The sequence below is a fragment of the Triplophysa rosa genome, linkage group LG15, assembly GCF_024868665.1.
Source record: "Triplophysa rosa linkage group LG15, Trosa_1v2, whole genome shotgun sequence".
In the NCBI taxonomy this organism is placed as follows: Eukaryota; Metazoa; Chordata; class Actinopteri; order Cypriniformes; family Nemacheilidae; genus Triplophysa; species Triplophysa rosa.
This window is the reverse complement of record NC_079904.1, coordinates 22,357,136-22,370,835: the sequence shown is the minus strand read 5'-3', so window position 1 is coordinate 22,370,835 and position 13,700 is coordinate 22,357,136. Positions and strand designations below refer to the sequence as shown.

General features: G+C 37.6%; 2 protein-coding genes across 2 annotated transcripts; one reads left to right on the top strand and one right to left on the bottom strand.

The window, feature by feature from the left end:
- The first annotated feature begins 24 nt into the window (after window positions 1-24).
- fam89a (family with sequence similarity 89 member A) lies at window positions 25-5,118 on the top strand. Its single transcript, XM_057353107.1, has 2 exons — window positions 25-421; window positions 2,901-5,118. Exons 1-2 carry the CDS (start codon window positions 170-172, stop codon window positions 3,174-3,176), a joined length of 528 nt encoding a protein of 175 aa, XP_057209090.1. The 5' UTR covers window positions 25-169; the 3' UTR covers window positions 3,177-5,118.
- A 2,197-nt stretch (window positions 5,119-7,315) lies between these two features.
- On the bottom strand, window positions 7,316-13,691 carry arv1 (ARV1 homolog, fatty acid homeostasis modulator). The gene is made up of 5 exons (XM_057352920.1): window positions 13,582-13,691; window positions 11,857-11,976; window positions 11,387-11,540; window positions 9,510-9,731; window positions 7,316-8,745 (listed from the first exon to the last, which is right to left on the bottom strand). The coding sequence occupies exons 1-5, from the start codon at window positions 13,675-13,677 to the stop codon at window positions 8,618-8,620; spliced, it is 720 nt and encodes a 239-aa protein (XP_057208903.1). The 5' UTR covers window positions 13,678-13,691; the 3' UTR covers window positions 7,316-8,617.
- Between the last annotated feature and the right edge of the window lie 9 nt (window positions 13,692-13,700).

Genomic DNA, 13,700 nt, shown 5'->3' with positions numbered 1-13,700 from the left:
ACAGGAAGTGCGAGGTTAGCCTAAATACACCCAGATTATAGGTGTCGTTTGGTGCGGTGTTCGCTACATGGGTTTGTCGACGTTAGTGCACAAAAAGCTTTAGGAAAATCAGCACGTGCTGTAGTAAACCCGTCGTCTGTTAATTAGCGTGTTATTGGTGAATGTTAGCATGAATGGTAAGGTTGGGAATGGAGCGGCGGGCGGTGTGCTGGCCTGTATTGAGGGTCTGCCGCCGTTGCCCAAGAGTCTGAGCGGACTGCTCAACTCCAGCGGCGGCTCGTGGAGAGAGATGGAGAGGATGTACTTGAAGAAGACCATGATCCAGGACGACCTGAGCCGAGGACGGAACAACGCGGACAATTTGCTGGCGAATAAACCGGCGAACCTGGATGCCGCCCTGGCTCTGTTGAGAAAAGAGATGGTAAGGGTAGAGATATTGAGCAACAGCTGTTCTTCTGACTGCGGGCGATCGTTTCGCCTGTCAGTGGCTGTGTCTCAAAGAATAGCGAGCCGCCTACCTAGACGGCGTGTCTGGGCGTCGTAGGGGCGATTTGAACGTCCCTATGGAGTGTGGGAGATCGAAAGTGACGTTTGGGTCAAAACTTGGGAATGCGCGTGTGATCCCCAAAAATGTTCGGAACGTGAGTGTTCAGATCGAATAGTCGAACTTTCGCAATGCTGACAGTAATGTTAGATTTAAATCTCCTTGTAATTAAATCTTCGGAACACTGATGTCACGAGTTTAGTTCGAATGTTCAAAAAAGATTCGAATCTTGAAAATGTGGCATTTAAATGTTTGTAGATTCATATGATGACATGAGTGTTTAACTCAAATAGTCATAACATGATTCCAATTGTTGTTATTCTATTTAAAAGTTCTTCATACTTTTATGAGTGATCAGTTCGATTATTCAGAGCACTTACTAGCTTAGATTTCAATCTTCTTTTTTTTTTAAGTTTTATTGAAATGTTCAGCCAGACGTTCTTGATTCGAATCTCAAAATTGTTTTAGATTTTCAGAGCACTCACTAAGCGGGTTTCCATCACTCTGGTTTCATTCGCATTTTGAAGTTTCGCATCAGAAACGAGTGATGGAAACGCCAAATTTCGAATTAAAAACCCTTAATTCGCAAAAGGTTTTTATGCTCGCTTGAGGTGGTTTTTCAGTTTTGCGAAAAAGGGTTAATGCGAATAATGGGAGATGGAAACGCATTTGCCGAATAAATTCCTCCAAAAAGCCACGTAACTGCACTATGAGACAGCGTAACCTGACTAACCAGAGTACTGATCTTGTTACACAGCATAAGAAATGTTGTTACGGTCATTCTTAAATGCCTGAGCAAAGTCGTCAGAGTATTCTGTAATTGCCTCTTAGAACTGTCACGACTGTGTTAACCAAACAGCAGGCATCCACAAAAGCACCGCATTTATTGTGTTTCGTAATCGTCTGCTTGCGCAAGTTTTATTATATATGAAAATTATTATATTCAGTGGCTTCTCTTACTTCTCTTACTGATATTTAGTAGCAGTTTATTAGGAAGTGACGGTTGACTAGTTGGATGGAAACGGTGCTTATTCGAAAATGTTTTATGCGATATTCCAATTTTGCGCATAAGCTAAATTCGCAACTTTGGATGGAAACCCGGCTACTGAGTGTTCAATTCGAATAGTCAGAACGTGGCTTATATGTTCGATTTGAATCTAGAAAGAGTTCTGTTTAAATGTTCAGTATAATTGTGATGATGTCACGATTGTTCAATTCAAATATTGAGAACAATTGTGATTCCAGAAACTTTGTTTTCTAATCTCAATGTTTAATGTAAATGTTCTGAACACACGCGTATGATGTTGCAAGTGTTCAATTTCGAATAGTCGGAACTCGCGAATGTTGATGGATGTGTTGGATTGGAATCTCAAGATGTTCTGTTTGAACGTTCACAACACTCTTGATAATCTGAACATATTTAAAGGGGTCGTATGGCGCGAATAAGTGTTTTTCTGTGTCTTTGGTGTGTTATAAATTGCCCATGCGTGTATTTGACAGGTAAAATTGCAAAAATAAAGTGTCGGAAGAAAACATGCATTCTATCTAAAAGCGAATGCTCACCCAGACCTGCCTGAAAAGCCTCGTGTAACCACACCCCCACAAATCCACGTCAGTTGGTGGTCTGATTTGACTAAGACCGCCCAAATGTATACGCAAGTAAGGTGGGCGTACCTGTCAGTACAATTGAAGAGGAACCTGATGTTCCAAATATGGTAAGAGGCGTTACATTTCCCTCACACGCTTGCAGTATTCCACCAATCACTACGCACTGGTGAACTGGCCAATCATAGCACACCTCGCTTTTCAGAGCCATGAGCTTTGTTAAAAATCTGCACGTTTCAGAGAGGCGGGGCAAAGAGGAGATACAAACATGCACCGTATGAGGAAAATACAGCATTTTTAAACCTTAAATCGTGTATACGTGTTGCGCTACATCTAAAACAAACGATAATATTCGTTTTAGCCCTGTCATATGACCCCTTTAAACCGTGATACTCACAAGCGATACTTTTAAAATTTTGATTTTGTTTATTTTCTCAGTGATTAGAATGTGTCCGATTTTAGGGCATTATGTAATCCACTTAAAATAAGAGGTTTTGTTAGGGTCAGCTGTATTCTTGGTCTATATTGCATGAGGTTTGCTGGAATGTTTCAGCAGTCACGTGGAATAGACCAAACCCTCACAATGTCAGACCAAAGAACAGAGACCAGGTTTGCACAGAAAGGATTACATGTTGACATCACAAGAGTTCAGTGGAAATATTTAGTTTCCAGTCACTTTGGTCCAGTATTCATTTTGTTGTCCGTTTGAATATATTTTGGCACTTGTTCAGCCGCTGTTGTGTTTGTGCAGGTGGGTTTGCGGCAGCAGGACATGTCTCTGCTCTGTCAGCTGTGGTCCCTTCACGAGTCCATCCAGGAGTACAAGGGTAGCTGCCAGGACCTGTCTGCCGTGTCCAGTGCCGACGGGCCGTATGGGATGGAGAACGGTTATTTTGATGAAGATGAGGAATATTATACTGAATCCGCCATGACACCAGCAGAAACTCCGGACGGAAATGACACGTCACCTAAAAACGGGACATCCAAGGACAGCTGGATACATGATTCTTTTCATATCACGATATAAACGATGAACTTGAGTTTTTTTTTTTTTTTTAGAAAACAAGCTGTGCCATGATTTTAGTTTGCTGGCATCGTTTAGTTTTACAGCAGACTTTCTACAGGAAATTGAAACGAGGATTATTATTTATTGTATAATACATGATAGTATTTTTTGCTGATTTAATCAACGTTGGAAATTTTATAAGATCTTTTTTGTAAGGGGAGAAGCATGGTTTCATAATTATGTTTACGGTAAAAACTTAAGTTTGTGGGTTTGAAAACATTGGGTTGAGTAGAAGCTTTGCCCTGCTAGATTTGCTTTTTTTGTATTTTGTATTTCTCGCTGAGCCGTCGCTCGCTGGGTGCTTAAATTCTGATAATGCTGGATGTGATACCTATTTGCTGAAATGTAATCCAGGGTATAACCAGCACAAAGAACTCATGACAGCCTCACCAAAACAAGCCATGGTGTCCCTGTGTATTTATTACATGACATACTCGTTCATCATATACATATCTATACGTGGGTAAATCAATATCCAGCTGCGTTCAGCTCCATAACATTTCCATAGCATTTACATTTCATCCTATGTCAATCTACACCAGATCATATAGATGTTTTATTTATTTACTTATTGCTGCTTGGATTAAGTCTTCCATTGCATTCTCATTGTATGTGTTTCATATGTTAAATGACTTGCATATAAAGTCACCTGTATTGATAATGTGACATAATAAACTTTGTTTTGGCATAAATATAGCCATTAAACAAACTAAAAGAATCAGTGTATACATATCCTGAATCAGTGCTTGATCAAGATTCAGTCTGATAATATACACATTATATATAATACACAGTGTGTGTGTGTGTGTGTGTGCGTGCGTGCGTGCGTTTGTCACTGCCTGGCATAGAAAATGTGTAACGTTACCAATCAACAAATGTCAATTCTGTGTTTTTAAGAGCTGATACATAATAAGAAAATGCTGCAAAGTTTTCTATTATTAAGAATGGAATTAAGAGAAAAAAAGAGTTTGTTCTACCTCTTGTGTGTCTGAGCTCTAAAAAGTGATGATCGCTGTTTTCTTACAGCAGACACAAACAAGTTGCTTTTTCCTAGAACTCGCATCTGATTCAATGTACTGATTCATTTTGGACTAAATTCCTAAACAACAATTGGATAAAAAGCAGTCAGATAGTTATGCAACCAGCAGACCTTAAGGTGCTTTGACCAAAAGCAGCACTTGATAAAGTAACTCAACACATCGTGCCTTGATACACCTTGCATTTTATTCCGGGTGCTACTGCCATTTCTGGCCCTCTATTAACTTATTATTCTATATACTGTATATATCCAGAATATTCATTCTCCTGTTTTTCAGTTCCCATCATTCCACAAAAACAAACAAATTGAAAAGTCACCACCCTTCACCACCCAGCTGCCATCCGGCCATACCCAGAAATCCCCTCTTGGTTTTCCTCATTTGCATTGCGAGTCAGTGAAAGTATTTTTTGGCTCGTTTGATCTCTGCGGTTGGTCGTGAAATGCTGTTCTCGGTTGTTTTGCATACAGCGATGCTGAATTATTCCGTTGCATGTTTGACTTTGATGTTTTTGGTCAGTCCATGTTCTCAGAATCGTTTTCGGGTGTGAAATAGTCTTATTTGAACTGATAATTGTTGCAGAAATGATCACGTGTGTATATTAGATCATATGTGGTAGCGTTACTAAATGAATAAAACATGATGATGGATGGTTTTTTTTTATTTCATAACTTCTCTGTCCCCTGTACAGACAATTTCAAGCTGTTAAACGGTACGTAAGTGAAAAGCGAGAAAAACGTGTTCAAATTCTTTTGAATTTGAGTGTTTCATTGATGTTTTTGGTATCTCAGCAAGATATGTTGAAATGGAATGCTAGCTTGCTCCTGCAGTGTTTTTTTTTTTTTGCTCATTTGATTCAGTGAAAGACACTCAGTTATCATTCTTATGTTATGTTATTTTTTGCATGAATCCATTTTGTGACCAAAAATCCTGGAAGTGCAATCCAATAATGAGTCAATACCAAATGTCATGTGCAATGCATTGTGGGATACTGTATTCCACAGTGTTTTCTGTGCACTGAATACTTTACATTTTATGTAACGTGATAGGTCATCGGAGTACAAAATTTGCATACTGCAGCAAAACTGAGAGTCAACACGCTCTTTGCTTAATGCTACTGTGACAATCCATGTGTAATTGCTTTTTGTGTGGCGTCCAGCTGTATTTAGCAGAACACACAGCAGTCTTTATCCTGATCTGGCAGACGTGCACTGACAATGAGATTAATAGCCACAAGTTCACGCTGAAGTCAGGAGATGAGAAACATGCATCTGGAGACAGCTGCAGGCCAATGTGATTATCATTTTATGATACAACGATATCACAGTAGTGTTCGCATGTGTTGTTATCATAGTGCATTTGATTTTCAGCAAAAGTGTTGCTGTATGTTTGTCTTCATTGTTGAAGGACTGTTTTTGTCTGTGCGCTAAATCTCTAAATCTAAATCCACACCTCTGGGTTTGGGCCTAAGAACCTGTTCGAGAGACTGAGTTGGATTACTGTAATCTTTACTGAATGTGTCCGTGTCACGTTGACCGGAGATTTTCCTGTTTAAAGTACAAGAACTGAAAGACGCCCATGCACGCAGAAAGTTATTCAACATTTCAAAGGAGCCATAGTTTGTTTATTAAAAGAGACTTTTGAGAAGTGAAACTGCATTAGATTTATGCTTTTGGCAGATATTTTTGTATAAAATGACATAAAGAATAAACATAAAGGTTCAACAGCATGTGGTTCCTGGGAGATGAACCCTTGGCCTTGCAGTTGCTAGCACCAAGCAAACAATTGAGCTACAGGAACTTTTTTTGTAACCAAGCAGATTGAATATTTACCTGTTACTTCATCCCAAAAAATGATTTCATAATTTATTCACTCTCGTGTTATTTCAAACCTGTATGAGCTTCCTTCTTCTGCGGAACAAAAAAGAAGATATTTTGAAGAAAGAAGAAATCACCAAACAACATTGGCCCCTTCCATTGTATATGGATACCAAACCACGAAGCCTTAAAATATCTTCTTTTGTGTTCCACAGAATAAGTTTGAAATGACATGACACTGAGTAAATGATGCAAAAATCTGTCATTTTGACACGTGGCAGCCATCTGGAGAAACAGGCCTTTTGCCTGCATAATGGTATAACTGGATCTACAAGTGAGGACTTCATGCATTTTTGCTATCTCATCGATACTCTAAATTGTCACACATGAGCATATGGGCCAGTCCTGAAATACCTTGAGATGTGTTTGAGTTGACCTTTGCCCCCACCCCATCCCCCTTTTGTGATTTGGGACTGCAGAGCCGTTCATGTAGCGCATGTCGGACTACACTGAGATATTTGATAATACAATAGAACCATCGCTATATATACGATTTCATTGTACAATTTATTTGTATGTAAGAGCATTTCAGATGGATTTGTTTAAAGTGACTGAATTATAGTTTGATGCAATCTACTTCAATGTAACACTTTTCTTTTAAAAACAATCATATATACTTTTTTAATTAACAGGAGCCTTCAGTATCACACTGCTAATATTAGTGATGCAATAACAATGTTTGCAATGTAACAAATGGCCAATTCCATGAAAATGTCAACCTTACCATGAAAAAAATAAAGTTTTTCCCAAAGGTTTCTACTATACTAACAGCACGGATATTAACATTTGGTGGTTCAAATACCCATGTGAGGTCTCTCTTCAAGTTTTTAAAGCATTTGTTTGATTTTTAGTGCACGATTTTTTATAGTCAGGTAAGTGCCCTTTTCAGGATTGTCACATCCATAACGGTACATATTCCTCATAAATGGGCACATGAAAATTAAAATAAAGTAAATATTTTATGTTCTGTGAAGAGGCATCCCTTCTGCATTTGTTGGGTATTATTCCTTCAGGTTTGTGCATTTTAATTCACAGAAATCCTACAAAGTTTGTTGTCTCTCGAAAACCTTGTTCATTTTTTGTCACATCCATAACGCATGTTTATTTCCCTTTTTAAAAATAGAAAACTTGTACATAGACTGATATTTTTCTGATGTTTAAACTCGGGTTTAGTAAACAAAAGGTTCGGTATATTGGTAACAAATACATTTATGTCACATCCATAACGCAAAATGTCACATCCATAACGCTGGAATTGCCCAAATTGAACATTTTTCATCCATTATGAATACTGATTGTTTTTTCTATACTGCTGTGAAGAACCTTTTAAGCACCTGTAAATTTAGCAATCTTGTGACAATTTCTGAAATGTCAAAAGCAATGTACCCAGACACCATTAACCCATTTACAACAATTTACTTGCCTTCGGTTTGAGAAGAGCACAATATTGCATTCTTTACTTATTAGATAAATAAAACCAGACTGTTCTGTGAAACAGACACTCGGTTTTATTGAGTAAGAACCTCACCCAACATCAGCGAGCTCAAAAACCTCCACATGACATTCATAAAACCTGTTCTGACATGTGGACATCTCACACTGACCTGCTTAGTCACAACAAGCCTCTGATGACAAATAAAGTGTGGATTGATGGAATGTTTTCCACGTACAGTGACTTGAAGAGAATGAAATGCTAATCCAATAATCGCTAAAACGGCTTCAGTTTACATAAATGTCACGGGTGCTTTATTCCCTGTTGAAATGTTCAGGATGTTTTTAGGATTTACACTAAATCTGGTAAACTACCCCTACAGACCACAATCCCTCACAGCACTGAAACACAAAACTAAGACAAGCATGAGTTTCGCAAAGTTCAAGATTTATTTCCTGAGTTCGTTCATAACAACGTTAATACAGCAATTCGTTGCTGTTCAACGTTCGTACACAAACCGTCCAATAGGAAACAGATTGTTGGAGTATGTGAACCGCGGCCATATGTAGTATATTTGCGTTAACGTCTCTCCTCCGCAGGGCTCACTGGCAGGAATTTGACAAATTACCTCAGGAATGTAAAGCTGTGTCTTCAAAGCCCACGTAAACATACGCCATTGCGCTAAACCTAAAGGCCTTCTGACGTTCCTGCCTATACAGACCAAAATAATCCTCTTTGCCTTGCGGTGACTCTATGGAGTCAAAAAGCCGCGGTTTTAAAACCTAGCTTAGAAAATATCAGGCGTAAAAAACCTCATAACCACGCGGTAACCGTAGTAAAAATGAGCAATTTGCTCTCCGTGACCTCATTAAGTTTCACTTGGCCGTGTCACAAACATTTCCAAAGCATTTGACCAACTAATCTAAAACTAGTTCAAAACAGAAATGAAACTATGTAAAACGGAAATCGCTGAGTGCAGGACTGTTGGATTCAGATCATCGTGATGTCAGTTCATTCATTTCTTCAGACTCCTGGATCGAGTCCTTCGGTTTGGATCTAAAACACTGGCAGATAGTCTTGAGAGCAGACCTGCAGTGTTTTGAAAGCTTGGGAAACAAACGTCTCCAAGAGTAACCCACCACACACCGCCAGGAGAGACAGACGTCTACTGCAGTTCAGAATCACTGAAACATTGAGGGAAAAAAATGTAAGGATTATTCTTCTTATTCACACTAAAGTAATCTCAAATACAACAGAGAGATAAAAATACGAGCGATGCACTGATACTAAACCTCTCCACTCAGAGTGATATCTGCCGATACCAGTTCTGAAGATGAAACGAATATTTCTGAACTTTCTGAACGTTATTAAAAAATATAACGACTATTATTATCATTAAAAATCAAAGTAGTGTTGTTTCTTAACATTTTCTATATACAGAACACACATTCACAGCATCTTTCTGTCTGACAAGATATATCGGTCCTGATCATCGGCTGTTTTAAATTATCCGCAAATAATGTGAAAACTGGGTTTTATCGACCGATATCGATTACTGGCCGATCGGTGCATCTTTAAGAAAACACAATAAAATGTGACAAGACCATCTAAAATGCTACTGCAATAGTGTGGAAAAAAGATCAGATCAGTCGGTTATCCAGTTCCATTTTTGTATTTTCGTATCGACCCTACATAATGTTGACAAAATATTTGCACAAACTTCATTTGTGACCTCATGTGATGAACACCCTCACATGAAAACCGTCCCACACTAAACAAAAAACCCCTGTGTGTGTGGGAAAGGAAGAGAGAGCGTGTGTGTTTACGTTCAGACTGTGGGTGTGTGAGATGTGTCCATTTCATTTGGTTGTTTATTTGAATAAAACAGACTGTGATTATACACGTGTGTGTGAAGTTGAATCTGTGAGGTGTGCGTGTTGATATTAACCTTTAATGGCTTGTGTGTTGGAGGTCAACACAAACAGTCGTATGAGGCTGAAGCAGAGCGGGGAAAAGTCGTGCTCCCAGATGACAGCAGGTATCAGCAGGACTTTGCCGTAGCTGGAGAGCAAAAGAGCCTTCAGCAGTGAATGAAACTCTATAGAAACGCCATTGAAGCGTCGGACCGTCCAGAGGATCAGCAGCACGCCCGTGCAAAACACAGCCAGCTCTACCGAAACACAACATACACACGCTTACATTCTGTACAGTATCAAATAACATATATCTATACATCATATAGATGTCTGGATCGCATTTCACCTCAAAACCAAAAAAATAAATTTTATTTTACGTAAAACATTTTTACATTCGTTTAATAAGAGCTAAGAAGTGGAATGTTATATTGAATGTTAAATGTAAATATTAAAGGTCCAGTGTGTAATTTTTGGAGGATCTATTGAGAGAATTGCAATATAATATACATAATTTACATAATGAAGCGTTATGTTTTTATTACCTTAGAATGAGCTGTTTCTATCTACATACACCGCGGGTCCTCTTGCATGGAGTTCTCCATGTTGTTTCTACAGTAGCCCTAAACGGACAAAATGCTCTACAGACCGCGTTTCGTAAATAAGTTATCTCCTTCAGCAAAGAAGCGAAAACATGACATCTTAGCCCCGTGTCAGCCACCGTAGTGCTTTAAAAGGGAGGCGTGGAGTGAGCCGTTGGTTGCAAATCGCAAACCCAACCGCTAGATGCCGCTAAATATCATACACTGGACCGTTAAATGACAAAGGGGCGGTTTCCCGGTCAGGGATTATCTTAAACCAGGACTAGGCCTTGGTTAAATGAGGATATTTAAGTTGTTTTTAAAAACATCATCATACAGACAAAACAATCGCACCGATATATTTTAAGATATGTCAGTGCAAGTTGTTTTCAATTAAGACACCTTTAACATTTAAGGTCGTCTGGGACTAGGCTTAAGCCCTGTCTGGGAAACTGCCCCAAAAAGTCTATAGATCGTGGTATAGCATCTGTGGTGATAAATTTAATTATTTAATAAAGAAATAACTGAATTAATGATGGCTTTAAAGCTGCAATCCGTAACTTTTTATAGTCAAAAGTAAATCAAAATTGACATAAAAGTTTTCAAAAGCTTAAGAATAACTTATTTTAGTTGTCCGGTCAGTGGTCAGATTCCGCAGAATTTCTTGGGAAATGTCAGTTTGGCATAGTTTGAGTTTAAATTACGTAAAGATGCGTGTAGAAAACTTAAGCAACGCTGGTCCAGAAGAACTTCCCGTTTCAGTTTTTTAACACTACACTAACATTTGAACCAAATACAACCAACAGAACATTTATAACTGGATGAAAATGTTAATTGAATATCTTTAAGATTTTATTATATACAGTATTTAAGATTTAATAATAAAATAAATAAAAATGAAACCGGAAGTGCTTCTGGACCAGTGTTTACATATTGCGAAGCGATCTATAACTTACAATTCTACATTTAAAACAGAGATGGCGATAGAGAGGCAAAAGCTACAAAATGCAATATGCATAATGCTTGAAAAGTGAACAATTGTTTCCAATGTAATGATATCATTTCTTGTGTGTCAGCAAAGTCAACTGCAATTCATATTTTGTATGTTGATTGTCTGAAGAGTGTAAACACTGTGGTTCTGTTTGTCTGAGCATGTTGTCAAGCCCAACATTGCAAAATTTCGATCAACCACCGCTCAGAGAAAAATGAAAATATTATCGCAAACATCCACATCTTTCCTCGCAGTCTATACTTCAAGAATACGGCACACTCCATTATTACCCAGCATCTCAATTAGACCACATTTCATTAAAGAGGATTTAATGATTTACCAAGTGCAGCCAATGCAAACATGCAGTAAAAATCCCACTCTTTAGTGTAACGGATGATGTCAGCGGGGTCACCGCTGGGCTGTGACCCCTGCAGAAGAAACCACCGCAGATATGACTCACAGAGCAGACAGAACACACACAGCTTCCAGTGGATCTACAGATAGATACAGACATGTGAGGACCGCATATCAGCTTACTACATTTATTATTTTGAAATATAATAGTAATAATATGTAATCAAATGCAATTTCAACAGTCAACAGTCATCCTTTTTTGACTATTTTACACTGAATTGAATAAAAAAGAACATGACGCCAGCTAAAGCATACTACTATTGTAGCAAGCATATTGTTTAACATATTATTTCAAGAAAATGGTATGTGGTCATGTTTTTTCTCTCAACAGAGAGAAAGAGGAAACTAACACATGAAATCTAATTGTTCAAACGAAAAGTTTACGCTTTTACTCACGTTAATGTCAGTGTTGAAGAGAATATGTCTAAATGCCTGAATTTTGCATAGAGTTGCATCTATTAGAATAATAACTGGATCATATTCAATGTATTTGTCCACCGGTTTCTTGCATGAGGCCTGCACAAAATAAACACAGAAAGAAATGACACAGCTTAATGAACAAACCGGCAGTACAATGTGACGTTAAATGTAGTTTAATAATGTACTGTGAATAAACTTTTTTTCATGTTTCTAAACGAAATGTGTACATTGCATTAGGTTAAAGAATTACACTATACATTACAAATGTTTTTGGCAGTATTTTTGAAACCATTGTTTTTATACTATTAGATGCTACCTTGAAGTACAGACGAATCAATTTTATTACAACGGCAAACATTTAAACAGTAGTGCATATGCATTCATCAGTGATGGTTCTCTTTATAACTGAGAGTGGGGCAAGTTGTCACATGGGGATGTTGTGACAGAGGCTCTCTCATTATATTTACATTAACATTTATTCATTTATCGAAGGACCACTTTGTGGACAGTGAGACAGAGCCTCTGTTATGTGTTGAATAAAACATTTTATTTTCTGGCTTATAATAATATTTGGTACTAAAAGAATGTGTTTATATAAAAAAGGAATGTGTTTATTTAAGTAGTTACGATACTAATTCTGCATGCTGGACACCTCAGATTTAGGATATTTTCCACATTACCCCAGAAATTATTTCTGAAACGACGCTCTTTTAATAGTAATAAATACTTGTAATGTTTTAATGTTATTAAATACATTTAACGTTGCTAAAGCCAGACGTTACTTCCAGGTTTGTGGTGGGAAATATCCCAAAGTCTTGAACACAGCATTAAATCATCATAATTGGTGTGCTAAGTCACATACTTTTAATTTACTATAGACCACTTTGGATAACATAAACAACGCTGGTCCAGAAGAACTTCCTGTTTCGCTACACAAACGTTTGAACAAAATACAAACAACAGAATATTTATAACCGACTTAAAATCTTAAACAAATATATGTCAGATTGATCTATGTAAGATTTAAAATAATTGCAATAATAAATAAATAAAAACTAAAACCGGAAGTGCTCCTGGTCCAGTGTTTACATATAATAAAAATGGTCTATACAGCATTTAAATTTAACTTGATCATTTTTAAAATGGAATAATGAAATATTCTGAAACAAATCCTATTCACTTTTTAGTTGGTTCATTTATTATTATTATTTTTAAAGTGATCTTATTTCTTAAAATATCATTTTGAAATCAAGCAATAATTGTGGGGTCATTGAACCCCCTCTTAAAGACCACTGCTTAGACAGCACATCATATTTCAGAACAGCTGTTCTCATTTCAATAGCACTAAACTACTTAGTCCCATATTATGACAACTTCTCCATACATAGTGTGACGACAAGCCCTGCAAACAGTCAAGAGTCAAGACAAATGTCCAAGCTATGGGGGTGCACATTGCGATTACTAGCCTTATATCTAAATTACAATATGCCTGACATAGCTCAACGAAACACCCCTTGGTAAAATGAACCATGGTTTTACTACTGTAAAATTGTAGTCTGGGTTAAACTATAGTTATTGTGGTGAGAGACCATAGTAAATGTGTGGTTACTATACAAATACCATTGATAAACTATGGTTAATTTCCGTAAGGCACAGAAAACCTCCAGAACATTCCCGATCTTTATGATCTCCTCTACTCACACATATGGTGATCTTCAAAATGCCATTGCTGTAATCTCGATGCAGCTCGTTTGCATCTTCATTACACTCGATGCATTTAAACGCTCCCGGTGCCATTCTCCCTACAGTCTGAAAACCAC

Coding starts and splice junctions, on each gene's coding strand:
- fam89a (XM_057353107.1), top strand. CDS start 170: ATGAATGGTAAGGTTGGGAATGGAGCGGCGGGCGGTGTGCTGGCCTGT. Junction 422..2,900: donor CTCTGTTGAGAAAAGAGATG/GTAAGGGTAGAG, acceptor GTGTTTGTGCAG/GTGGGTTTGCGGCAGCAGGA.
- arv1 (XM_057352920.1), bottom strand. CDS start 13,677: ATGGCACCGGGAGCGTTTAAATGCATCGAGTGTAATGAAGATGCAAAC. Junction 11,541..11,856: donor TCTTCAACACTGACATTAAC/GTGAGTAAAAGC, acceptor ATCTATCTGTAG/ATCCACTGGAAGCTGTGTGT. Junction 9,732..11,386: donor GTTTGCATTGGCTGCACTTG/GTAAATCATTAA, acceptor GTGTTTCGGTAG/AGCTGGCTGTGTTTTGCACG.